Source organism: Elgaria multicarinata, chromosome 1, assembly GCF_023053635.1.
Source record: "Elgaria multicarinata webbii isolate HBS135686 ecotype San Diego chromosome 1, rElgMul1.1.pri, whole genome shotgun sequence".
NCBI lineage: Eukaryota > Metazoa > Chordata > Lepidosauria > Squamata > Anguidae > Elgaria > Elgaria multicarinata.
The window spans coordinates 121,734,770-121,762,081 of record NC_086171.1 but is presented as its reverse complement, the minus strand read 5'-3'; the positions used below and the strand labels follow the sequence as shown (position 1 = coordinate 121,762,081).

The 27,312-nt window shown below is 41.0% G+C and overlaps 1 protein-coding gene across 3 annotated transcripts in view; it reads left to right on the top strand.

The window, feature by feature from the left end:
* Nucleotides 1-7,708: 7,708 nt before the first annotated feature.
* The window catches only part of SLC35A3 (solute carrier family 35 member A3), a 42,762-nt gene continuing 23,158 nt past the window's right edge, over nucleotides 7,709-27,312 (top strand). The window contains exon 1 of one of the 3 annotated variants that reach the window (XM_063135807.1): nucleotides 7,709-7,758. Coding sequence is in view for 1 of the 3 variants with exons in the window: in XM_063135802.1 (XP_062991872.1) it covers nucleotides 14,062-14,124 (63 nt within the window). In the remaining 2 variants the exon portion in view is untranslated. Of the gene's footprint in view, nucleotides 7,759-13,750; nucleotides 14,125-24,549; nucleotides 24,654-27,312 lie in introns of those variants that run through there. The other 2 variants (XM_063135802.1, XM_063135817.1) reach the window with 2 other exon arrangements.

The following is a 27,312-nucleotide window of genomic DNA, read 5'->3' as shown; positions in this document are numbered from 1 at the left end:
GGGCTGAATCTGGCTCCTGACTAAGTTACCAGCTGCCAGCTACCCTAAGAATTAATTGAATTGTTGTTGCTTTTAGTTAAAGTAAGCCTTTCCAGTCTTGTCTTTCAGAGGTCTCTGCAGGGATGAAAGTTCGCAAATCTTGAGAAGGCCTGTGCTAAAAATCAGTGGTGTAGTAGTAAATTTTGAAGTGCAGGCGCTCATCATGATAGTCCTGATAGCCACGCCCCCAAGGAAAGTCCAAAAATGCAGGCAGCTATGTTGATCTATATCAACAAACAAGTTCTAGCAGTTTTATCTCCACCAAGAGTAAGTCTTTTGTAAAGCTAATGAGTCTTAATTGTCCATTCAAGACCAGGCCACTTTGCATTTTAACAGGGAACAATATAATAATAATAATAATAATAATAATAATAATAATAATAATAATAATAATATGATTTATTTCTTACCTGCCTCTCTGATTGGATTGAGGTGGGAAACAACAGCAAGCATAAAATACTGATTAAAAACATAGTATACTCTGTTAATAAAAAATCCTAAAAACATCCTAAAAGCATAATAAAAGCATCCTAATGTATTGTTATTGGGAAAATTCATTTTCTCCCAGCTACTGTGAAAATTGTACCAAAGCTTAAAGGGAACAGGGAATTCTGAGTGGGGTGGCAGATGATGTCAGGGTCCCTGCTAATTAAAAAAAATCTGGATCTTCTATTATTAGAGTCATAGGGCTAAAACGGAGGTCATCAGTCCAAATCCACTCCCATAACAATATATAGACTACTTAGATACATTTTCCAAGAATGCATTTCCAGAGAGAAATATGATAGCATCACATAAACGTGCATAGTGCCAAGGACACTGGTGCTGCTCTAAACTAAATATGCATGCGGTATTGCCTCTGACATTGTACACACTAATATAGTAGTTTTTGTGTAGCAACATGGCGTGCTTTGCATTTGCATAAAAATCTTTTAAGTATATCAGAAATTCAAGACCATCCAAATTCCCCTCATGATCAATACATAATATAGTTATGTCCTCTATACTTACATATAGTATAAGGATGTTGGTTTTAATGGGCCATTATTTGTATAGGACTGCACAATTTGATCCATAACTCGGTTAAACCAGAATGCTTGCTATTAAATCAGCCTGCTTATTAAGCAGCTTTAGCATATATCTGGAGTGTGGATTGAGCTGTTGGTTAATGTTCAAAGTGGGAAGGGATGGGGTGGGATGCTTTCTCACTTTTTTCATGCAGGTCTATTGTCCCATTTCTTTTCAGGTGAACATAATGAGTCTGCCTTAACCATCCTACTTCTTTTCTCCTACTTTAGGGACTAGCTGTCAAGACCATAAAAGTAGGGCAGAGTTTCAATGTTAACTCATAGCACACAAATACTCATAACATAAGAAATACTAAACAACACTAAATGGATCCTAAAATTCCTTATTGTGATATCCATAAAGCAGAAAGTGCCATGGTACATCTGAAGCTAAAAAGTATAATCCAGTGGATTCAGATTGAGCCTAAATTCCATAGAAATTCAATAGAACTTTAATAGTCAAATCCTAAGCATGTTTGCTCAAAAGTAATTGCCATTAATTTAACTGTTAGGGGAATGTACTTAGGATTACAGCCTTGGTGTTCTGCTGTGACTTTTACCAGGTTACCCTCTCATCGCTGTTTTATGGTGACACGCATGACCTATGATAGGCAACAACTTGTGGCAAAACTCCGCCTTTATGCTAGAATAGGGATTTTAGAAGCTCATTCCATCAAGTTTATATTCAGAACAGACAGATAAATACAGATTTAAAAAACCTTTAGGATGTAATATACTTTATATTGCTCATTTGAATAGTTATTAAATTGTTCTAATAAATTTCTTATTGGTTTCATACAAATTTCCGTGTGTACTGTCTGTCATTTGTTCATGCGTTTTCACTTCCAATTTTTGAGACAATAGTGACAAGGCTCTTCTCTGTTGAAACTTCCTAATGGGATTGCAATATTTTATACAAAGTTGTGTGCTCACGTACTGGATTAATACCTTGCTATCCAGCATTGTTTGGACATATGCTTCTGAGATCTCATTATTTAGAATGTTGATCTAATTTTTTATCCGTGTGTTTTTTTTTATCCTGAGTTCAGTAGGTATGAAACACTTGAACACACAGTAGCTCATCCTTCCCTGACCTGATGCCCTCCAGATGTTTTTTACTTCAACTCCCATCAGCCTGAGCCAGCATGATCAATGGTCAGGAATTCTGGCTGTTGTAATCCAAAATATTTAGAGGTTGGGGAAGTCTATTGAATGTATACCTTGCAGGATGGGAGGGGGAAAGTTGAAGGAGAGGAATAACATGTACCAAAGCTAACACTCCCTCAAAAGAAATGTTATGATGCCTGTACAGAAGCAGCTATTGTAACAGGAGGGCTGCTTTTGTGTAGACATCAGAGAATTATATGAACGTATATTGCATGCAAAATAGTTAAAATGTAGCTGGGAAATATTTTGAACGATTGTGCACATTTGACTTCTTCTAAGATAAGAATGCAGATGCTCATCCAGAAATACAAATTTTAAAATCCCATTAGGAAATTTGATAGCCAGGATAGTTTTATGCAAGTGAACATGAAATTTAAAATTTCACAGATGGTTAGCCTCTATTGCTGAAAGCATTTATCAGCACTTAGAATTAAATCAAAACAAAACACACTTTCCAAAACGTTACCAACGCATTTAAAAAAGGCCTTGCTGTGGTCTTAAAGATATCACCTTTTCATAAACGCTTACTGACAGGCAAAGCAAAAAACAAATAAGATCAGATGCCAGGATTTTTGACCAGCACAATGTCACACGTTATAGAGTTGCCTTGAAATAACAATCTTGAACATTTTATTGGAAAGGCAGAATATAAATATTCTTAACAAATAAAAATAAGTTTAGAAGTTTACCTTATCTGATGAGCTGCTGGGGGGAAGGACAGACCACTCTTGCCAGGGGACTGAACTGATCGCTTGCAAGAGAGCTAAGGTCAGGGACCAGAGGTTGTGCATACAAACTGCCCACCCTGGCTGTAAAATCTGCAATCCTAAAAGTCTCAATATGAAAATAATATCCCTTACTGAGACAAACTTTGTTGATGAAAGTGTACAAATGTCAAAGTTGAAATGTTGAAGCATGCAAGCGTGGAAGACCCTTCTTCATATAGAATGAAAGGACGGGTGAATCTCAACTGTATAGAGAACCTGGTTACATGCTAATAAAAAATTGTAGGGCACTGCAGATAAACAGGGTCTTCCTTGGCCCACTTCCAAATGACATATTTCCATTCTAGGACAGGCTTCCATAACTGACCCATGCACCAGCCATGATGTATGGCAATCTGCCAGGGCCTCTATTAGTATTTTTGCTATCTGTCTGAAAATGCAAATGCAGCAGGTGGGGGTATTCACAAGCACCTGAGAAATATGTAGAGTGTTGGGTTGTGCAAGCCTGGTAGAAGAAACCATTATATCAAGGGTGGTGAATGTGACCCTACAGATGTTGTTGGACTTCAACTCCCATCATCCCGTACTCTTGCCAGTACTATTCCCTGTCTCATCAGCTCTAATGGGAATTGCAGTCCCAACAACAACCGGAGGGCCACAAGTTGCCCACTCTTCCATGTTTAGTTTTTTAACAGTTTTTAATGCTTTATGTGTGTATGTTCTGTGTTTTAGAATTTTAAATTTTGTATACTCGTTTTTATCTTAATTTTAGAATTTCTGTAAACCGCCCAGAGAGCCCTGGCTATGGGAGCGGTATATAAGTGTAATAAATAAATATATAAATGTTTGGAAGCTGCAGCACACAATGTGCCACAGGAATCTAAAACAATCAAATACATTTTCAGTAGTAGTTGTGTGGGTTATTTCTTAACATAATATCTCTTCTTTCTTGTAAAACAAGTCAAAGTGTGTGAACAGGTTCGGCCAACTTGAATATTCTTATGTTGCCAAACTGGCTTTTCCTGTTAATTGTTCACAATTACAGAGCATTGGTTAAGGCAGGGATGTTGGTTTTTCTGTCTTTGTTTTTAAAAGGACTAAGATGTTCCCTTAGGGTGGTTCCAGATGGAGAGGTCTTTGCCCTAACAGTCAGAAGCCATTGTGTAGTTTTTCCATGATTTTTTTCTTCATGGATTTTTCACATTAAGAAAAAAGATGGAAGGTGGGAGGAAAACACAGGAAGGTTACGAGTGGAAGTCAATGACATCTGGACATCCTTGCCCCCATGAAATTCCACAAATTATTTTATATATATATATATTTATTTATTTCATATTTATACTGCCCAACAACCTAAGCTCTCTGGGCAGTTTACAACTAAAGAGACAGGCTCTGGTGCTGAAAGAATTCGTTCTGGTTTTTTTTTTATTTGTATCCAAAGGTGCTCAAAGTTTCGAACTATGACTCCTGACTATGAGTCAGGAGCTATAACAATTCAAAATAAACAAATTAAAATAGAGAAGAGGAACAACACCCAGAAAATAAGTTACATTTAAAAAAATGTTTTGTGAATCACAATACTTCTTGTATACAAGATTTGTTGTTATCAGAAAAATGCATGGAAAATTTCCAGCCTTTATACCTTGTCAATCCCTACAGGGTAGGTATTATGGCTTGTTATTCATAATGAACAGATATTTCAGTTTAAAAGTCAAGTTTGTTCGTTCTTTACATCGATGCTTCACACAATAAAGATAGCAAGTACCTTTTCTTTGACATATATGTAGAATGGAATTTATATCTTACAGAAAACATATCTTATGCAAAACGCAAACTATGACATTACGGGCACAAGGAAATCTGACCTGGAAAGACATAATGAGCTGCCAAGATGCTACTGTAGTATGAAGTTTCTCAGATTGTGGTTTTTAGTTTCTAAAACTGTAGTGTTCAGCGTTCTGTGCTTGTATACAAGAAGTGTTGTGATTCACAAAACAGATTTTTTTTTAAAAAAAAATGTTACATATTTTCTGGGTGTTGTTCCTCTTCTCTATTTTAATTTGTCTATTTTGAATTGTTATAGCTTCTGACGAAGGACTCATAGTCTAAAACGTTGAGAACCTTTGGATACAAATAATAATAATAAAAAAAGAATTCTTTCACCACCAGAGCCTCTCTCTTTTGTGCCCACGCTACTTGGTGCCTCTTCCCCCCACTCGCATATACACCAGTTTACAACTAAAGCCATAAAATCCAGTTTAAAACTTTAAAATCACATAAAACCAGAATACATTATAGTCTAGGGAAGGCTTGTTTAAAAATATGTGTTTTCAGGAGGTGTTTAAAAGTTATTACATTTTCTGCCTCCCAAACCACACAAGGGAGGGTTTTCCTGAGGGTGGGTGCCGCCATCAAGGTTCTTTATGGCGACATTCTCTCCATGTTGGGATGATGAGCAGGGCCTCCTCTGAAGATCGTAAATGTTGCCTGGGTGTATATAAGGGAAGGTGGTCTGCTATGTAAACCGCCCAGAGAGCTTCGGCTATTGAGCGGTATAGAAATGCAATAAATAAATAAATAAATAAATAAAATGTATCCTGGTCCCAAGTTGTTTAGGGCTTTGTAAGATAATAGCATAACCTTGTACACGGCTCAGTAGCAAACAGGCAACCAGTGCAGTTCTTTTAACACTGGTTTTATGTGGGGAGGGTGATGGCATAATAATAATAATAATAATACCGTAATAATAATAATATGTTACTCGCCTCTCCCTCTGGATCAAGGTGGGACACAACACAAATGCAAAACACTGTAAAATACATATAATTGATTAAAACATATAAAACTAATATATTATTAAAAAGCAGCACATTATTAAAAGGCATCTTAAAATTCTACTGGGTAGGCCTGCCGGAAGAGATCAGCCTTTATGTAAACAGCAGTGTTTACAGAGAGGTTACTCAGAAAAGTGCATATCAAGAGCTAAGGAAAAAGTAGACAATATAGATAGAAGCACCCTTTTGAGGTCTAAACCAAAAAAAGATTAATAACAGATTGATATGCAGTTCACCATTCAACAATATTAGTATGTCTTTAAGACACTCTATAAATAAATACTGGTTTTTAATGAAGGATGTCATGGGATGTCATGAGAAACCCTATATTACATACAAAAGAACACAAAGCATAGGGGATTGTATAATTAGAAGTAACACAACTAAAACAACTACAACCTTGACTACGCAGTCCCTCCTACCAGGATCAGGTCCACCTGCAGGACATTTTCCGTGTGGACACTGTAAATATAGCAGTCATTCTCTCAAATTAAAACATTTTGTTAATCTGACAGATAACAAAGAGTATCCTTTGAAAGATTTTACCACGTGCAACACAGGATTTGTTGTATATGGCATAATCTGTCCCTGTAATAAACTATATATTGGCAAAACTACAAGAAGTGTTAAAACCAGGATAGGTGAGCATATTAGCAAAATCAAATGTGGAATAGAAGGAGCACCATTAGTTCACCATTGGAAAGAAAAATCACATCGATTAAAAGATTTATCGTTCTGGGTTATAGAAACAATCACGAATAAATCTGATAGGATCTTTTTAGAGAGAGAGGCCAGATGGATCATCAGGCTTAATACGATCAGCCCCTCTGGCCTCAATGAATACTTGGAACTATAAGCATTGTTATAAGAAACAGCTGTTTCTACCTAGTTGTCAAGATCTCTTTTCCTTATATATCTCACTTCTTTCTGTATCATGCTAGCCTAGCAGCTTCTGCAGACAACTGCACTAACATTGTAAGTAAAGACGGTTGTTTATTATTGTAACGTAGATGTTTCATTCCTGATTGTTATACTTTGCATAGATACTCCAATCGGCTGAATGATGATGTATTATATCTTTTTTGTTTGTAATTTGTATGTCTTGTTATATATATATTATTTTTTAAAAAAATTAACTAGATAGTATAATTTTTAAGGCACAGTTACTTGGAAAATGTAAATATTATGATACAAAAGATTTTTTTTTTTAGATAAAGCCCTGAGGAAGAACGCAACCATGTTCGAAACGCATAGGCACCTGGCACTTTAATAAACGTTTTTAATAATATTATTGTAGAAGATTACTTGGTTCCACCCTTGCCAAAAAGCTTTAAGCACCATGGTTAAAGGTATCTTCTGAACAGGGCCATGGACTAGGACTTTTGTCATCATCCAAGCAGCACAGCAATGCAGTACCAATGGAAGAGGGACTGGAAGTACCCACTGTAAAGATGAATCTCAGAGATGTAGAAAGCCTGTAGCTGAGTTAGTCCGTTGCAATCAAATCAACAGAGGATAATGGCAGCTTAAAGCCTTTAGGACGCCTCAGGGCTGTTTCTCGCACTTGCAAGAGGTGCAAGCGGACGCCGTGCGCTTGCCTCCTGCTGCCTTGTGTTTCCCCAGTCTTTACCCTTCGGGCTGTGCCCGCTCTCTCAGCCTCTTGCATCGCTCGCCCTCCCGGGAGCGCTCCGTCTGCCGCTGCTGACACAGAGCGTCTTTTCTAGCCTCTGAGATGCTTCGTCCGCCCCGAACGCGGCTGCGGTGAGGAGGATTCCGAGCAGCGCGTTCGTAGCGGCGGCGGCGGCAGAGGGGCCGGGGCGCTGGGAACGGAGCGGGCGGAGCCGCGGCTGCAGCCGGAGCGTTGTCGGGGCGGGACCGGGGAAGAAGCACCCGGAAGGGAAGCGCGCCAGGCTCCCAGCGCGGCAGGTGAGAAAGGGAAGGGAAGACCCGGGCGGGCGGGCTGAGTGGCAATAGAGAGACAGAGAAGGGCAGCTCCGCAGAGAGGGAGCTGAGGAATAGGGATGGAAGAAGGGAAGGTGGGAGCTCTGGGCTCTGGTTGGAGTGACTGAGGAATTAGAGAAGCTGAGGAGAAATTCGAAGTGGGGCGGAAGAGGAGAGGCAGAAAGGCGTGGGGACTTGGTTGGCAAGGCTTCGGTTAAGCCAGCCCTCCTGAGGGGTTAGTCCTATTTGTAGTGAGGGCTGACCCTACTAAATGTGAAGTAATCCTAAGGAAGAGGGTGTCTGAGCATGTGCGGAGTGCCATTCTTCTAAGTAACCGCAGTTGGATCTCCTATACATGTGGGATTGTGACAGGGTTTGCCGGCTTAGAGGACGCAGGCTTAATCCTTGAACACATTTTCGATACAGAGGTTCACTGCCAAGTAAGAGGTGATGTGATAATAAAAGGAAGTCTGTGTTCCCTGAACTAGAGCAGATTGTGTATATCTGGAACTAAGGACTGGGGCTTTCAGGTTCACAGCGCACAGCTTGGAGATGGACTTGAGTCTCACACCTTTCAGCTTAGACATTAAACACCAGGTGTTGGGGAACAAAGGGATCAAACATGAGCCACGGAATAAGGAAATAGTAGCCTTGAGGAAAAGGTTAGGACAGGGTGTGGAGTGCGAGAGACAGGAAACAGAATGAACCATACCCCAGAAGCTGAAACAACAAAGGGTATTGTGGCATTCTAAAAACTAACACATTTATTATGGTATAAGCTTTTATGGACTTCATCACATACATCATTCACGTAGTCCATGAAAGCTTATGCTATAATACATCCCTTTGTCTATAAGGTGCTACAAGACTCTTTGCTGTTTTCGCTGCAACAGGCTAACACTGAAACCCTTCTGGAAATTGTTCCAAAAAGCTGAGTTTCCAATGGGCTTACTCAATCAACATTTGAAAAATAAGGGGCGGTTTGGATCAATGGTACATAAAATAAGGAACATCTTTCCATTTCAGCCTGTTACTGTTGTACAGTGCATGCTTCAGAGAGTAAAATGGAGAGTAAGGTGGCCAGGATTCCAGTGTCTTGTAGTTTGGCAAATGAGCAGCAAAGGGAAATGACTGACTGGAATGTGTGTGGTTTTTTAAAATTAAACCTACATGTTTTTATTTTAGAAATGAATGTTAGTTCTTCTGTGTTACAAATTACGGTCGTGTAGCCCAGGAGTGGAGGTAGAAAGGGTTTTTTGATGAACAGTTTGAAGCAAGAGACTGGTAATGGTGCAATGAAAGATGACTGTCATTCCAAAGTTTCAGGCGAACATGAAAAAGACACAGATTGCATAAACTCCCCAAATTTCCACAGTAGTATTAATTCAGAAGCACTGTATATAGGCAGCCTTTTATTTTAAAATTATGGGTTTTCCCCCAGTGATTCCTGTGTGTATGTCTTAAAGGTGAGCCTTGAATTAATGCCTAGTTTGTACCATTTTTTTGGAGAAGTTTTAGGTTACTATGTGTACTTTACCAGATGGGGCCCACTGCTTATGTTATATAGAGAGAAAACTATGAGTGATGTTTTACACAATTGAAACAGTGTATCCGCTATTTATTAATAAAAAGAGAGAAACTTGATTGCACCTATGTTACAGTCGATGTTGGCACAGAGAGTTTGGCACAGGAATACCTAGGTCAATATAAAACTATTGCATCATTGTTTGTGCACAGTACTGTTAATCAGCTGAGTAAAAAAGTAATTTTAAACCCGTTGAGGCCCAGAATTTCTTGCGAACATGGATTCTGATTTCCTGCCCTCCAATTGATCCCTTAATGGCAGTCATCTAATGATATGTCTATATATTGTGCTAGCTGCTTTCTGTATTCTGACGTGTGGCAAGGGGGAAGAATAGAGGAAACATTGAGGATGTATCTATGGCTAACTTTAAAAATGTTCCATCCTCATCTTTTAAGGGCACAATCCTATGTATGTTTAGACAGAGCAAATTCCCCAGCCATGTTTTCTGTTTAAACATGAGTAGGATTGCATTTAATTGTCTTTTTAAAAAGTTTTTTCTACACAATTATTTTGTAAAATCTCCAGAAATGTTCAAAGCACATTTAAAAAGAGGGAATTTCCTCACTCCTCCCTGAAAACAAATGAAATTTGGGGGAAATTGTGATCTTAGCAGGGTGTACCTATACAAAAACAAAAGAAACCTGCCATGACATTACCACTCAGGAACAAGAGAAAGTAACTTTTATAGAGAACCAGCTGTAAAATGGAAAACTTTCCTTTTTTAATGTTTCTTCCCACCTTGGAATAAGGACTCAGGGGTAGGTTGCAATATATTATTTTATCCTCTGTGCTAGTTTGTGAAGTAGGATAGGCTGTGAAGTAGATTAGATAATAATAGTGATTTGCCCAAGAACACTTGTTAAATTTTATGCTAGGAAGGCTTGGACAGTGCCACCAGATTTATGATTAACTAGCCCAGTACCCATTCGTGGGATGTTTCAGTTATTGAAAGGGTACTTATGGTGGAATCTGTTTTTAAGAGATAGACCTTGTTTTTATGTGATGTTCTTAAAGTATGTGAAATAAATAAAAAGGACATCAGCGGTGAGGTGTGAAGTGGCATGGGGTGTTCCCAGATGAGGCTTTTAGTGTGCAGTTGCCCAGCCTCATTCAGCAAATTTGACAGGAAGTCCACATGACGTTTCACTTGTAACCCTTCTGCGTTTTCTTACCTCTTCTGTTGTAATGGAAAATCCATCATGAAGGCAAAGATGGAATATTTGCACAATGTCTTTTAACTGGTAGTGCTAGGAGCCCTCCATCTGGAAGCATCTTCCGTGAGTTAAGTGAAGCAGTTCCTGGGATGGAAAGGTACAGTTAAAGGAGAAGCGAATAATTGTCTTTGAAGGGTAGTACTACTGCTACTATCACAAGTCCCTGAAAAACGCAGTTACTCTTTCCAAGTATTTTATCGAAACAGCTATGAATTTCACCGCATTACAGTTTATGTTATGTGATATATGTGAGTGTGGGGGATACCCTTATTTATGTGGAGCAATGAAAAAAAAATCCTTCTATAAATGACTGGGCAGGTGCTTTGTTTCTTTTTTATTACTGTTGTCATAGGTACGCTACTGCTAGAAGTATTGGTTGTCTATTTAATATTGTACCTTACTAGGCACCATGGAAACAACAGAGCCACTGCCCAGTGATCTTCTGTCATACAACTGACGTGATGGGGTAGGGCACAGTTAGGTGATAACAAGTGGAGCAGGAAATAGAATCATAGAATAACAGAGTTGGAAGGGACCTACAAGGCCATCGAGTCCAACCCCCTGCTCAATGCAGGAATCCACCCTAAAGCGTCCCTGACAGATGGTTGTCCAGCTGCCTCTTGAATGCCTCTAGTGTGGGAGAGCCCACAACCTCCCTAGGTAACTGATTCCATTGTCATACTGCTCTAACAGTCAGGAAGTTTTTCCTGATGTCCAGCTGGAATCTGGCTTCCTTTAACTTGACCCCGTTATTCTGTGTGAGGCTATTTATTCATTTATGTGTGGGTATGTGTGTGTGCATATCCATGTGTAATATTTAAAGAAAATGTTAATCTTTTCTTTTTGCTTGGAAAGCGCCCAAGGCAGCTAATAATCAGTTTAAAGAGTCAGATTAAAAAACAACCACGCAACTTAAAAAGCATTGCACTGGGTTTTTTTCAACATTGCTCTACAGACTTCGGGCAGTATCTAGTGCTGTTCACATGCCAGTGGGATCCACTGCTCGTGCAGCTGGGAACTAGCAGTTCTTAAAGCACCTGGAAAAGAGCAGATCAGCAGAGCTTGCAACTGTGCTTCCACTCATTTCCGGGGTTGCTTTAGAAAGCACTAACTCTATGTTGTGCTAGATGTGGGTCTTACTGGCACAACAGAATGAGTGGAAGCACAGCGGCAATATAGGATACTGCTACTGTGCTTCCACTCATTCTGTTGTGATGAGATAGCAGGGCAGATAAACAATCTGGAAATAACCAAATAATCTGCTGACTAGATTAAATGCCTGTTTTGAGGCAGCAAAGAGACATCACAGAAGGAGCTTAATGGATCTCCCAGGGCATAGAGTTCCACAGTCTGGGTGCCACCATTAAAAGGGCTCTTTCTGTGTTTCCACCAAGTATTATTTATTATTATTATTATTATTACATTTATATCCTGCCTTTTTTCCTCCAATGAACTCAAGACACCATACATAATCCTCCTCCTCTCCATTTTATCCTCACAACAACAACCCTGTGAGGTAGGCTGGGCTGAGAGTGACTGGCCCAAAGTCACCCAGTGGGTTTCCATGGCCGAGTGGGGACTAGAACCTGGATCTCCCAACTCCCAGTCCAACACCTTAGCCACTACACCACACTTATCTTAGATAAGCTTAAAGTTGTGCTCCAAATTACCCATGGTCATGGGAATAGTGCTACAACTGCTCACCATCAGGTAAACTTGCCAGTGCTAATAGATGGGTTTCTGTTGATATAGAAACAGGCCCTACCAGAAGGCACTATGCCAAGTCTCCCCTCAAAGCTGAAGTTAAATATGCCTATCAAGCTTATTTATGAAGTGTGGACAGCATGACACTCCCAACATTTTTATGTTCAGGTTCCCCCCCCCTATAATCGGAATAATCTGAACTCCAATTCTAATCCCTGACTGCGCTATCCCTTAAAAACATTTTACAGTACAATATTAGGCTTGTACACTTAGAAATAAGCTCTACTGAGTTGAAAGGGATTTCCCCCCAAGGAAGTAGGTATAGGATTACAGCCTTAGAGAATCCAGTTTCCACACTTTTCTTGACTAACTCATTCCATTGCTCAATTGGAAGACTTCTTAAACCTCCAACTTAAATCTGCTCTGCTGAAACCTGAACCCATGGCTTTTTGCCTTCACTTCCTTCCCCCAAAACGTCTGCCTCTTGACTTTGACAAGCTTATAGATATCTAACACAACCCGTGCTGAAATTGTTTCTGTGCAAAACTATTAGCCTTTCACGTGTCACACAGTATTCTAAGTGTGCATGTATGTGGCCCCTGACCTTCGATCCATAAACTTTGGGATGGAAGAAGTCCGTCCCCCCCCCATTCTAAGAAGGTAAATGAAGTTATAAATGAAGATATCAATGTGTACTGGAAACACCTTATAGTCAACCATTTATAACAAAAGTGGGCAACACATCAGACCCCTTTTCCTTTTTTGCAGTCCCAAATTCTCTTGGCACACCCACACAAAAGGTGACTGCTTTAAATCAAAACCTCCTGGGAGTGTGATTTTGCTTTAAAACAAGGTGTGCACTCCCCACATACTTTATTTTAAGGTAAAAAATTCCTATTTTTTGCTACTGTTATTACACCACCAAATTTCAGCAGCAATTGCAGCTGTGGCAGTTGTGTCGGGAGGGGTGCACCCCACAGTGGGTTACGGGGTCAAGGGAGCCTACCCCTGATTTATAAAGATATGTAGGGGCTAGGGCTTATTCTTTACTAATTATACACTTTTAATAAGGTTTTCAATACCTCCAAAAAACGATGCCTGTAGAGTTATCTGTATTTTTTAGTTCTCCTGTAGAACTCATTGGAGTATTGAAAGGGATGGGACTAGGCCAGTTGTCAGCGGTGTGCCCTGTCAGGGTATTGGATCTCCAGCTGCCTGAGGCTATTGGGATGACACTGACCCTTCTGGTTATTTTTTTGCATATATAAAGTATTTTTCGGAATCAGATCTCAACTTTGTATTGAAGATCTATAGTCTTGAATTTTCTGAGCTAGAGAGAACAGGCTTAAAACCTGCTGGAATTACAGCATGTTTAAATAATGGGTGGGTTAAATAGGCGGGTTATTCTGGTGGAACACGTATATAGTTATGCAATTGCTGGCATATTGTTTGAGTTCAACACAGTGAGGTGTAGTATTGCAAATCTTTTCCTGTGCGCAAGTTAGTTACTGACTGTATGCGAGACAAAACTTGTGGGATCAGTCTTTTAAAGCCGCCTCTTCGTTGCAGAGATATTTATTCTACAACAAAATTAATTCATGTTCCATAATTGATGGAGTTTGGTGTTTGCTGAGAAAGAACGCCCATGTGGAAAGGTGACATAAGCCAAGCTGATGCGATACACATTTGGAGGCTTTTACTTTCATCTGAGACTGTTTGGGAGAAATGGATCTGTTGATATCTGATGGTGTGATCCTTTGCCAACAAACTTGATTGAATAACATTATGCTCTTTAATATTTCAAGTTTGGGAATCATGGCGTCTAACAGAGAGAAGATTGTACTTGAAGTTGGTATACCTTTATGCATTTTATAAAGAATTTTAGAATACTTACTGCTGTTTTATTGAGAGAGTTTTTAGGAAATATATAGCAGTGCTGAATAGTGGCTGAATTTGTAAAGGAGGTCAGGGTCCAAAAAGCTTTTGATATGCCAAAGGAGCTGGGTATGTCAAGAGCATTTGTGCATTCTCTCTTTCTCTCTGAACAGTAGGCCTCTGTGCCATATTATAAACTGCTTTTGAAAATCCCCTCAGTTTCAAAAGTGGTTTGCCAAGCGACATCTGGATTGTTTTTGTTTGAGAAATGCAAACCTGAAGTGTTTGGGCATACAGAATTAGTTGTGCCTGCAGCATGGAGCTGTGGGGAGGAAGAATGGGAGTGGCGCATAGAGCTGGGTTGAAAAACGGCATAATTTTTATTGCATTTTAAACTTCCGTGGTTTGATATAAGTTGGGTCGGGACTCTGGAATAATATTTATTTATTTATTTATTGCATTTCTATACCTCCCAATAGCCGAAGCTCTCTGGGCAGTTCACAAAAATTAAAACCATTCAAAGTTCACAGCCTGAGTATGACAGATCAACTGTCCCAGCCTATCTACTGGTTAAACCAGGCAGGAAGAACAGCATGAGGCACTGGAGGATACAGGTTTGCCCTCCACTGGTTGTAACAACTAATCTGGGGTGTGACTGTTATCCTGTCCCTATTGTATGCCCAACTCACTGTGACTTCTTTAGGGGATCTCCTATGTAGAGTTTCTAAGGAATTCACCTCCATTATGATGATATGTAGTGAAATTCTCTATTTTATCATGATAGCTATGGAGGTACATCCATATATGAAAATAAAACCCAGCTTTTCAGGGTCTATTAGACCCATTCAAATTAAACTGTAGGGAAAAATGAGATTACTCCATGGAAATAACAATGTAGGGCAAACAATTGCTGTCTTCCTGTTTTAATCATTTTCAAAAGTTACTGAAGCTAACCCCATAACTTTTCTTTGGTCTGCATTTGTAGGCAGAGAAATGTAGCCATATTTGGCGTTTGAGTGAGTTAAACATCCTCTCTCCCCCCATGCAGGTTTTCCAGAAATCATTGCTTTCTTTTTAATATTGTAGTTTGAAGTGGGTGGTCTGACTGTTGTTCAGTATATTATTAGACGTTTTCATTCTGGAGGGAAAGTGGGGTCAAACCAAGTTGCTGAGTGATGAATCTGGAATACATTTTGCCTGTGCATCGTTAGTTTGATTATTTTAAGTATGCTTCATCAGATAAATTCATGTTCTGAGATTAGAATTTCTGTAACGATGTGATGGTAAAACAAATCATGCGGGAGCCCTAGTGTTCAAGTATTTTTGGTTTGCACCACCAAATGGACACATATAAGATAGTTATATGGGGTATTTATTGCCATTTCTAATGCCTTGGTCCAGAGTTTCGGGGGAGGGAAAGCAACCATTAGCGGTGTTGTTTTTTAATGGTCCCAGAGGGAAGTCGTTATTGCAAAACTTGACACAGAGGTTGTAAGACTTGTCATGCAGGAGTAGTCATTCATCTTACCATGGTAAGTATGTTTATTAGTTAGTAGCCAGCAATTGATGAGTTAAAGTACCTCATGAGAAGTTACATCATGAAATATGTAATTTAAATTGGTCTTTATTGGCTTGTATTTTAATACTTGTTCAAATGTTATTTCCAAATGAGAAATAAAACTTCAGCGAGGACACAAAATACTAATTGTACAGGAGGCCTCTAAGAACAGTTCTACATATCCTTTTCACTGCCAAGAGGAACATTTGGGCAAAGCTCCAGATGCCAGTCAGTGGAACATATCCATGCTGCTAATTTCCCTGCTTGGAAACTATCCTCTACTTCTAAAAAGATAACTGAGGAAGATGAGGAAATGGTATCCCGAGCATCAATTCTGTGCCAAACTGCAAGATGGCAGCATCCAGATGAATGGTTCTTTGTTGCAAAGAAAGTGTGAAAATTATGCATGGTGTGGAGCATGTGGATAGGTAGACATTTTTCTTCCTCTCTCAAAATACTAGAACCTGGGGTCCTCCCATGAAGCTGATTGGCAGGAGATTCAGGACAGATAAAAAGAAGTACTTAATATAAACATATTTTGTTCTATTCAGTTATTATGCATACTACAATGAGCTTGTAGTTAATAATAGTTAACAAATACGATAATGGTCAACTATTCAAACAAAAAATATAAAAAGATACTGTTCCCATTCTTATTTGAGTTACATGAATAGTAGAGTGTTCTTAGAACACCCCTCATTTAATTAGATCCCTCCAGAATGATGTTTGGGGTATTGAGGGAAACCAGATTTCTGTGAAGTGGTTATGTTTGGCCACCCATCTCAGAACTCTGCTATGGTGGGTTAGTCTCTTTTAAAGTGCAATTTTCCAGATATTGGTGAACCGGACCTGCATCGTGCATCCAGTGCCTGTTTTCCAATGTTGTATTATTTCTAAGTGTGCTTCTAGCAACAAAAACAGGACTAAGTCACAGTGTGGCAAATTGCTTCTTATATTATCTGTTAGAGATAGCAGTGCTAAGAGGGGTTCTGGCATAATGATTTAACCAACAATGTCTGAAATCACCCAAAATACCTCAGACAAGAAGTGTTGAACCTGGACACAGTCCCACCACATATGGACCAGTATCCCAATATTCCTACATCCCCTCCAACAAAGTGGTGACAGGGAATGGTTTATCCGATGAAGTCTGGTTGGAGTGAAGTCCCATCTATATATTGTTTTAATTGTCAACTCTTTCAAATCGTCAGAGATAGTCTTAAAACATTGTTTGGTCCAACTGTCATTGTCTATTTAGCAATGTAGATCAGTTTCACATACTGTCTTTAAGTTTTGCGTGTCATCCATCCTTGCTTCCAAAAGTATGTTATAAATTTTAGATAAAAGTCCTTTTATGTTCTCTAGGGTTTGAAGACAAAAAGATTCAAAGTTTGTATAGCAGAGAAAGGTTTTGCATCTTGATTTAATGGGGAGATGGGTCGATATGACCCCATTGTTTCAGGATTTTTACCAGGCTTGGGGACCACCGCAATCCATACCTGTCTCCAGGAGTCAGGAATCCCTCCCCGCTCTAGGTGGGGTGCCAAGAGGTAATCAAAAATTTTATAGAGCTCCCCGCTAAAGCCATCTGTATCCAGTGAGTTTCCATGTTTTAGATTTTGTAAGGTGATTTTGATTTCCTCTTCCAACAGAGGCTGGTTTAGGAGGGTTTTTGTGTTTTGGGGGGGGGGGTATGTAAGAGTGTATGGTGGCAAGATCTGGTTTTCCTGAAGAACAAATTTGCCTGTAAAAGTCTGCAAAAGCAGTAGCAATACCTTTAGAATTTGCTTGTCTTATTCCCATCCTGTCCATTATGTGTGGTATGATATTTCTTATTCATTGCTTCTTTAATGCTATGCTAAGAGTCTAAAATTTTACTCCCAAACTCATAGTACTTTCTATTCAGAGGCATTATTGCTGTGTGTATTGTGTCTATTTCTGGATGGGTAAGTAAATTAGGAGTACAATACCTTATTTCCTCATTTTGTATGTTTATTGTTGTCACAAATGGCACATGATCTGCCCAATTTGTATGTCCTGTACATGCTCCCAAAGACCTTGTGAGACCAGCACATAGTCTATCCTATCATAGGATTGGTGCTGGTGCTAGTCTGAGTAAAATGTATAGTTTCTGAGTAAAATGTATAGGGTGCATTTTCCTCCATGCATCAAACAGTTGGTGGGATTGAACCAATTTTGTCAGACATCCCCCACAAATGTTTTTGCTATTTATTTATGCTCCTATCCAGACATTCCTCCATTTTAGATAGAATAGATCTTGCCTTCTATCTGTCCCAACAAAAACCCCAAACCTTCTATTCTGGTGTTTGAGTACTGCCACTTTAACAAACAAACATTTCTTAGCAATAAGTATAGAGACCCCTCATGTCTTAGGGGTGCCGGGGAATGAACTGACCTCTTATCCATCCATCTCTTATCCATCATTTTTAAACACATTATCATTCACTGATTCTGATGTGTCTCTTGGAGGGACACCACATCTGGACTATTCCTATGTAGTTCTGCTAGCACCCTGGCCCTTTTTATTGGCATTCTGAGACATTTGACATTTAGGTTAGGAGAGAAAAATCGCTCCTACTTGTTGCTCTTGTCATTGCATATATCTTTAGCCAAGTATACAACAGGTAACCGTATTAAAGCATGCACTATGGGAACAGGAATTAAAGAATCAATTAAACATCAAAACAAAACAGAATCTGAACAATACCAGTTTTGTGCCACTAGTCCTGTGGATTACAGAGAGGACTCACTCACCCTAACCATGGTAGGATTTTGAGGGGCTATGTCGTACCCCATATATCCATTCCTTGAAGTGCTAACTTTCTCCTGCAGCTCCATTTTTTAATCATAGAATCATAGAATCGCAGAGTTGGAAGGGGCCTACAAGGCCATCGAGTCCAACCCCCTGCTCAATGCAGGAATCCACCCTAAAGCATCCCTGACAGATGGTTGTCCAGCTGCCTCTTGAATGCCTCTAGTGTGGGAGAGCCCACAACCTCCCTAGGTAACTGATTCCACTGTCGCACTGCTCTAACAGTCAGGAAGTTTTTCCTGATGTCCAGCTGGAATCTGGCTTCCTTTAACTTGAGCCCGTTATTCCATGTCCTGCACTCTGGGAGGATCGAGAAGAGATCCTGGCCTTCCTCTATGTGACAACCCTTTAAGTATTTGAAGAGTGCTATCATGTCTCCCCTCAATCTTCTCTTCTCCAGGCTAAACATGCCCAGTTCTTTCAGTTTCTCTTCATAGGGCTTTGTTTCTAGACCTCTGATCATCCTGGTTGCCCTCTTCTGAACACGCTCCAGCTTGTCTGCATCCTTCTTGAATTGTGGAGCCCAGAACTGGACACAATACTCTAGATGAGGCCTAACCAGGGCCAAATAGAGAGGAACCAGTACCTCACGTGATTTGGAAGCTATACTTCTATTAATGTAGCCCAAAATAGCATTTGCCTTTCTTGCAGCCACTGTTGGCTCATATTCAGCTTGCGATCTACAACAATTCCAAGATCTTTCTCGTTTGTAGTATTGCTGAGCCAAGTGTCCCCCATCTTGTAACTGTGCATTTGGTTTCTATTCCCTAAATGTAGAACTTGGCATTTATCCCTATTAAATTTCATTCTGTTGTTTTCAGCCCAGCACTCCAGCCTATCAAGATCACTTTGAAGTTTGTTTCTGTCTTCCAGGGTATTAGCTATCCCACCCAATTTTGTGTCATCTGCAAATTTGATCAGCGTTCCCTGCACCTCCTCGTCCAAGTCATTAATAAAAATGTTGAAGAGCACTGGGCCCAGGACTGAGCCCTGCGGCACCCCACTCGTTGCCTCTCCCCAGTTTGAGAAGTACTCAAGTTCCATTGATAAGTACTCTTTGAGTCCGATTCTGTAGCCAACTGTGAATCCACCTAATAGTTGTTCCATCTAGCCCACTTTTCGCTAGTTTGTTAATCAGAATGTCATGTGGTACTTTGTCAAAAGCTTTGCTGAAGTCAAGATATATGACATCCACAGAGTTCCCACAATCCACAAGGGAGGTTATCCTGTCAAAAAATGAGATCAAATTAGTCTGACAGGCTTTGTTCCTGACAAATCCATGTTGGCTTCTAGTAATCACTGCATTGATTTCAAGGTGTTTACAAATTGACTTCTTTATAATCTGCTCCAGAATTTTCCCAGGGATGGATGTCAGACTGACTGGTCTGTAGTTCCCAGGTTCCTCCTTTTTGCCCTTTTTGAAGATAGGGACAACGTTAGCCCTCCTCCAGTCGTCCGGCACCTCACCCGTCTTCCATGATTTTGCAAAGATAATAGACAAAGGTTCTGAGAGTTCTTCTGCTAGCTCCTTCATTACTCTAGGATGCAGTTCATCGGGCCCTGGCGGTTTAAACTCATTCAAGGAAATTAGGTGTCCTTTGACCATTTGTTTATCAATCTCAAACTGCAATCCTGCTCCCTCAACTTCTGCTTTACTTTTTCCAGGGGGGTCGTAGACCCGCTTTTGGGAGAAGACCGAGGCAAAGTAGGAATTGAGCACTTCAGCCTTTTCTTTGTCGTCTGTTATCAATTTGCCATCCTCATTAAGCAGTTAAACCGCTATTTCTTTCCTCTGTCTTTTACTACTCACGTATCTGAAGAAAGCCTTTTTATTGCTTTTCGCATCCCTCGCTAATCTCAGCTCATTCACAGCTTTAGCCTTCCTGACGCCATTTCGGCACTTCTGCGCCACTTGTCTGTACTCTTCTTTTGTAGCCTGGCCTTCCTTCCACTTCCTATATGTATCCCTTTTTGTTTTCAGGTCATCTCTAAGCTTGTTTTCAGGTCATCTCCGCCTCCGCCGAGCTCTCCGACCCGGGTCGCTCTTACCCAGGCAGCAGGAGGTCGGCGGGGAGGCGGCAAGGATGCGCCCAGATTCCCCAGCCGCCGCCTCCTCCGCCCAGATTCCCCAGCCGCCGCCTCCTCCGTCTCTTCTGGCTGTAGTCCACACTATCATTTTGGGGTCGTACTTGGGGCGCATGCATGCACCTTCAGTACGGCGTATGAAAGGGCCCGTGGTCTAAAACATCTGGAGCACACCAGGCCCCCGTCTTGACGGTGGTGCTTTGGCACCATGAGGCCTCGGGCTCCCGCATTTGTGCTCCTTCCCGGCATTTGCACAGGAAGGAATGCAAGTGCAAAGTTGCCACTGGCACCATGCTGAGCACCGGGGCAGGGGATGGGGGAGGAATGAGGCAGCCAGGGGGATGCGCAGTGCCCAAATCACCTCTCCCCCTGGCTGCCTGTTCCTCCCCCCCATTTTTATTTTATTTTTATTTACAGAGATGCATGGGGCTCTGCTGAGCTCCTAGAGGTCCGCCCATTCTCTGTCCAGCCGAGGGCGACCAATCAGGGGGTGCCATTGGTTGTGACACACCTCTGCAGCCAAAAAAGTTGGGTTAAGTGCCCGACTTTTTCTCAGTGGAGTTTCTGGGGTTTGCCCCCGGATGGCTTCGCAATGGCGGCTGCGTCATGTAGATGACCTGCTGCTACTGTGAATCCACCACTTGGCAAACCCTTCGTCAAGACAAGCCCCAGGTTGTGGAGAAATAAGGATATAAGCACCAAAATGCTTTCTTAGCCCACTCCCCATTTCCAATTGAAAACCACCTTTTTCTCTTTGTTTATTTTTCTAGAATAGCCTGTATGCATATCATAGCAAAACAGTTGCCTATCTGGGAAGAAGAATGACATTTATGAAAGCGAATCAATATACTGGAACCAATCAGTGGTCTGTAAAGCTGTTCAAATAGAAGGGTGGAAGGCTATAGAATGTTGTTTATGGTCCTGTTTGTTCGTTGATTGTGCCATGCTTGACAAATATTCTGATACTGTAATTAAACATACAGCCAAAGACAGAAATAAATTAATCCTAGAGGTAAACAACTTGTTCTGCTCTGTAGACCTGTTAGATAAGAATTGTTGCTGGGGCAGGTACAGGATGGTAATGCTAGTTTTTGTTGGGCAGTCTGAATCTAGAATCAGGACATCACCAAGATAACATGTCATGGACTGGGTGTGGTTAGACTTCAGCAGGGTATACAGTCTTATGAACCCTGCAATGTATAAATGCTGGCCTTCTGCCTTTGCCTAGTCAGGACAGTAGCATCATCAGCTTTCTGTACTTCAGTCTGTAGCTTTGCCAGCTCAAGCCACTGACCTCAAGGTCCTTATCAAACACCTCCCTGACAACTGAATTTGAGTATAGCTGTCCATGTCTCCAACCTGGCTCTGACCATTTGTGTATTTATTGATTTTTATTTTGCTTTATTTTATTACATTGATACCCTAAAATAGTGTTCAAGGTGGCTGACAATAAAATCCAGGTAAATAACAAAATTATAATTAAAATATTAAATCTGATCAAGTAAAATGAAAACACAAATAAGACATATCAATAATAATAATAATAAATTTATTTATTTATTACCCGCCTCTCCCTCTGGATCAAGGCGGGGAACAACATTGAATACAAAAATGTTATAAAATACATAAAACTGATTAAAACATATACAACTAATACATTGTTTTTTAAAAAAACAGCCAGACTTCTTAAAGTTCAACTGGGTAGACCTGCCGGAAGAGATCAATCTTTATAGCTTTTTTATATTCAGAAAGACTGCTGAGTTGGCAAATCAATCCCAGCAAGCCATTCTACAGTCTGGGAGTGGCAGAAGAGAAGGTCCTCTGGGTAACAGTTGTCAATCTAGTTTTAGCTAGCTGAAGTAAATTCTTCCCAGAGGACCTAAGTGTGCAGGGCGGATTGTATGGGAGAAGGTGATCCCGCAGGTAATCTGGACCCAAACCATGTAGGGCTTTAAAGGTAATTGTTGTGTTTCTCAGAAAGCTCTTGCTTTTGATGGGAGACGAATGACAAGGCCTGCTAGGTAATCCACAAAGCTTTTATTAAGCACCAAACATCTCTTCTACCTGAAGAGAGCCTAATCTCTTGGAAACTTCCCCCTAGGCAAAACTATGCAAACTAAGTGAGACAATTGTCCGACCAAGGAGAACAGGAAGCCCCTTCCCAAACACCTGTAACTGCAGAGAGCCTGGTGCGGGGTCAGGTTCTGGTGCAATTCTAGTTAGACTGACTTTCTCACGCCTTCCTTCCGCTCCCTGCGTTTTAGCTTCCGGCGGACCCTAGCATCAGTTAGTTTGTTGGGGTGCTCTCCTCCAGAAGAAAGCTCACTTCCCACTGAGTGTGTAGGATTTGGCCTTGAGGAGATAAGCTCTGGAGAGGGCTGACTCCCAGCTGGTGAATCACCCGTGAGAGTTTCCTCCCCCACTGGTACAGGCTGGCTGGTGTCTGGCACCTCCTCCTCTAGATCCGAAACACCTTCTCCCAAAACAGGGGCAGTAGGGTTAGACATGACAGTAATAACGAACACTTTATACTTCGCCAGGAAACTAATTGGCAGCCAGTGAAGAAATAACAGCACTGAAAAGTGTAAACCTACATCAGCAGCAAATCAGCTTAGATACCAAAACTGGTCTGAATGAAAATGTCTTTGCCTACCAGCGAAAGGACAAACAGGTAAAGCCAGCCTGGCCTCCTCTAGTGCCAGGACTGATAGAAGGGGCTTTCACGAGGATCTTAAAACCTGAGCAGGCTGATATGTGGAAATACAGTCTTTCAAATAGCCCAAGTTATGAATGGCTTTATAGGTCAAAACCAGCATTTTGAATTGTGCTAGGAAACAGACCATTAACTAAAGAAGCTGTTGTAAGAAGGGAGTCGCATGCTTCCTATAACTGGCCCTGGTCAATAGTGTGGCCATACCATTCTAGACCAGTTGAGGTTTCTGAACACTTTTTCAAAGGCATTACAGATGTCCAGTCACCATGTAACTAAGGCCCATGTCCCTGTGGCCTGATCTGACATTGTTAGATCAATGTTCTTTTCACCCAAGGACGAAATCCAAACAGCCCTTAAGCACGACTCCACCATTCCAGCGACAGAGGGTTCAAAAGCGCTTTATTGATTAGTAATCAAGGCCTGGTCTCTTCAAAGGGAGCAATCAGACAAAAGACATAGGGAATATGGTACAGTATTTGAGCTTTCAAGGGGCAGGGCCTAGTAGCAGCATTAACCAATCAGAACATAACACTGGGGCATAGCTAATTATGCTAAACAATTCTCTGTTCTGTCAACAATACCTTTGGCCTGACAGTGAGTTACAGAGAGTTAACTTTGACACAGGAATACTGGAGCCGAGAGGCTATTGTTTATGTAAGATAAGACAGAGACATGAAGACACCCTTGAAGACATTCTCGCATACAGGACATCATGACATTTTGCTTGGTATGTTTCACAGTTTCCTTTTAAAAATGGAGGTGGTTATGCTAACAACATCACCATGAACAGACGGAGTTGGCGCACTAGCCTTAGCTGTGCAAATGCATTCCTGGTCATCGCTGAAACCTGGACATCCAAGTTCAGGACTAAATTCAGGAGTACACCCAAACTGCAAAATTGAGTCTTCAAGAGCAGCTTAACCTCATCCAACACTGGTCAAATCCATATTCCCTGTTCTACCTTTCGACTGAGCAAGATTACTTCTAGAGAAGACTTTTAGTTACCTCACTGCCTTGTCTCATTCACAGAATTTTGTGGGGTTCCAGATATCATCATCTTCCACTCAGAACCGTGTTTTCCCACCATAGACAATCCATTAAGAAACAAAAGATAGAATAATTGCACGATGCTTTCTCGTTGGTAGTTCTAGGAGACCCCTCTTTGGAAGCGTCCCAAGAGCACCTCCGTCTTGTCTGGATTAAGCTTCAAGTTGTTTGTCCTTATCCAGTACGTTATTGACATTAGATACTGATTTAATACTTGAACTGCTTTCTTGGTTTTGGCTGGAAAGGAGAGATCGAAAGAATTGAATGTTAGTACACAAAGTCTTTTTTTGAAACTGTACTAAAGCCTATAGGGAGAAATTTTGCTGCAGTTAGGATGGAGCGACATGTGATGATGGCAGACCTATGTATTCAAACACAATCACCAGCACACAGTAGTAAGGCTGTGAGTGTGCAAGTGCACATGCACACGATTTCCAATAGGAAACTAAGGATTCTGAATACTATTGCCTATCCCAGCAACCTGACTTCCAGCTCCTTTTCTCCTATTCAGACTATGAGACTATAACCCAGTTCACATGTAATAGTGGCCAATCGTGAGTTCATTAATTAGCGCACGATTTGCCACAGTGCGTGCTGGGCACATTATGCCACCATTCTGAATATTCAGCCATAATTGGGCTGATCAGAGGTTGCTACATGCTATCTAAATTCAGATACTATGGGGGTTCTTGTGTATAAGATGGAGGGAAAACAGTAGTTGACGAAAGAGGGGGAAATGATCAAAGGAAGGGTTCAGTACCTTTGCCACTTCTCTGTTACTGGTTTTTGGTGGTGAGCCATGTTTGAAAACACAGGTCTGCTGCAATCCTGCATGGTTTCACTCTATGATCAGATCTACACCTTGTGTCAAATCATTACGAATGTGGAATAAAAAGCAGGATATAGCAATATGAAAGTAGTATATGGAATGTGGATTGTGCCACAACAGTTATCAGGTCACTTCAATATTGCTAAAAAGTGGTGGTGTAGATCTAGCCTACCATCAGTCAGCCCTTGAAAAATAACAATGGGATTCCAAAGAGTGCAAAACACTGGGTTTACTCAGCTCAGTCTTTCTTGTTTTACCTGCTGTTGTTATCACATTTTCAAATTTGTATTTGCATCAAACAGGGTTAGCATTCAGCCTTTGTTTTAAAAGGCAGAGATTCTCAGGATCCTTTAACAACAGAACTTGCTTCAAGCATCTGTAATTATTGCTCTGTAAAGCGCTCAGCTCTTCAGTTTTGGCATGCTGTGTCCAGGATGGCATACAGACTGATGTTAATATGCTTGTCTGTGTACGCAGAGGGTTGGCTGAATAGTTCAAGGAAGTGTGGCTCACTGGATAAAGCATGCTGGTTTCACTTGGAACAGGCTGCTAAGTTCACGGGTTGAAAACCGTGCTCAGCTACTGACTTGAGAGAGATCTGGAGCAGATTATAAAGAAGTCAGTCTGCAAACACCTTGAAATCAATGCAGTGATTACTAGAAGCCAACATGGATTTGTCAGGAACAAATCCTGTCAGACTAATTTGATCTCATTTTTTGATCGGGTAACCTCCCTTGTGGACTGTGGGAATGCTGTGGATGTCCTATATCTTGACTTCAGCAAAGCTTTTGACAAAGTACCCCATGATATTCTGATTAACAAACTAGCGAAAAGTGGGCTAGATGGAACAACTATTAGGTGGATCCACAGTTGGCTACAGAATCGGACTCAAAGAGTACTTATCAATGGAACCTTCTCAAACTGGGGAGAGGCAACGAGTGGGGTGCCGCAGGGCTCAGTCCTGGGCCCAGTGCTCTTCAACATTTTTATTAATGATTTGGACGAGGAGGTGCAGGGAACGCTGATCAAATTTGCAGATGACACAAAATTGGGTGGTATAGCTAATACCCTGGAAGACAGAAACAAACTTCAAAGTGATCTTGATAGGCTGGAGTGCTGGGCTGAAAACAACAGAATGAAATTTAATAGGGATAAATGCCAAGTTCTACATTTAGGAAATAGAAACCAAAGGCACAGTTACAAGATGGGGGATACTTGACTCAGCATACTACAAACGAGAAAGATCTTGGAATTGTTGTAGATTGCAAGCTGAATATGAGCCAGCAGTGCAATATGGCTGCAAGAAAGGCAAATGCTATTTTGGGCTGCATTAATAGAAGTATAGCTTCCAAATCACGTGAGGTACTGGTTCCTCTCTATTTGGCCCCGGTTAGGCCTCATCTAGAGTATTGCGTCCAGTTCTGGGCTCCACAATTCAAGAAGGACACAGACAAGCTGGAGCGTGTTCAGAGGAGGGCAACCAGGATGATCAGGGGTCTGGAAACAAAGCCCTATGAAGAGAGACTGAAAGAACTGGGCATGTTTAGCCTGGAGAAGAGAAGATTGAGGGGAGACATGATAGCACTCTTCAAATACTTAAAAGGTTGTCACACAGAGAAGGACCAGGATCTCTTCTCGATCCTCCCAGAGTGCAGGACACAGAATAATGGCCTCAAGTTAAAGGAAGCCAGATTCCAGCTGGACATCAGGAAAAACTTCCTGACTGTTAGAGCAGTACGACAATGAAATCAGTTACCTAGGGAGGTTGTGGGCTCTCCCACACTAGAGGCATTCAAGAGGCAGCTGGACTACCATCTGTCAGGGACGCTTTAGGGTGGATTCCTGCATTGAGCAGGGGGTTGGACTCGATGGCCTTGTAGGTCCCTTCCAACTCTGCTATTCTATGATTTTATGATCTGAGTTTTTTCAATATTTAAGTGCTGAGCCATAACTCAGTAGAAGAGTGCATGGTTTGTGTGCAGAATGTCTCAGATCAAAACGTGTAGCAGAACAGGGAAAGGCCTCCGTCACAGTCCTCGGAGAGCTATTGGGCCTGGATTGCACAATCATAGCATGGGACATAAGCCATGTTGGCT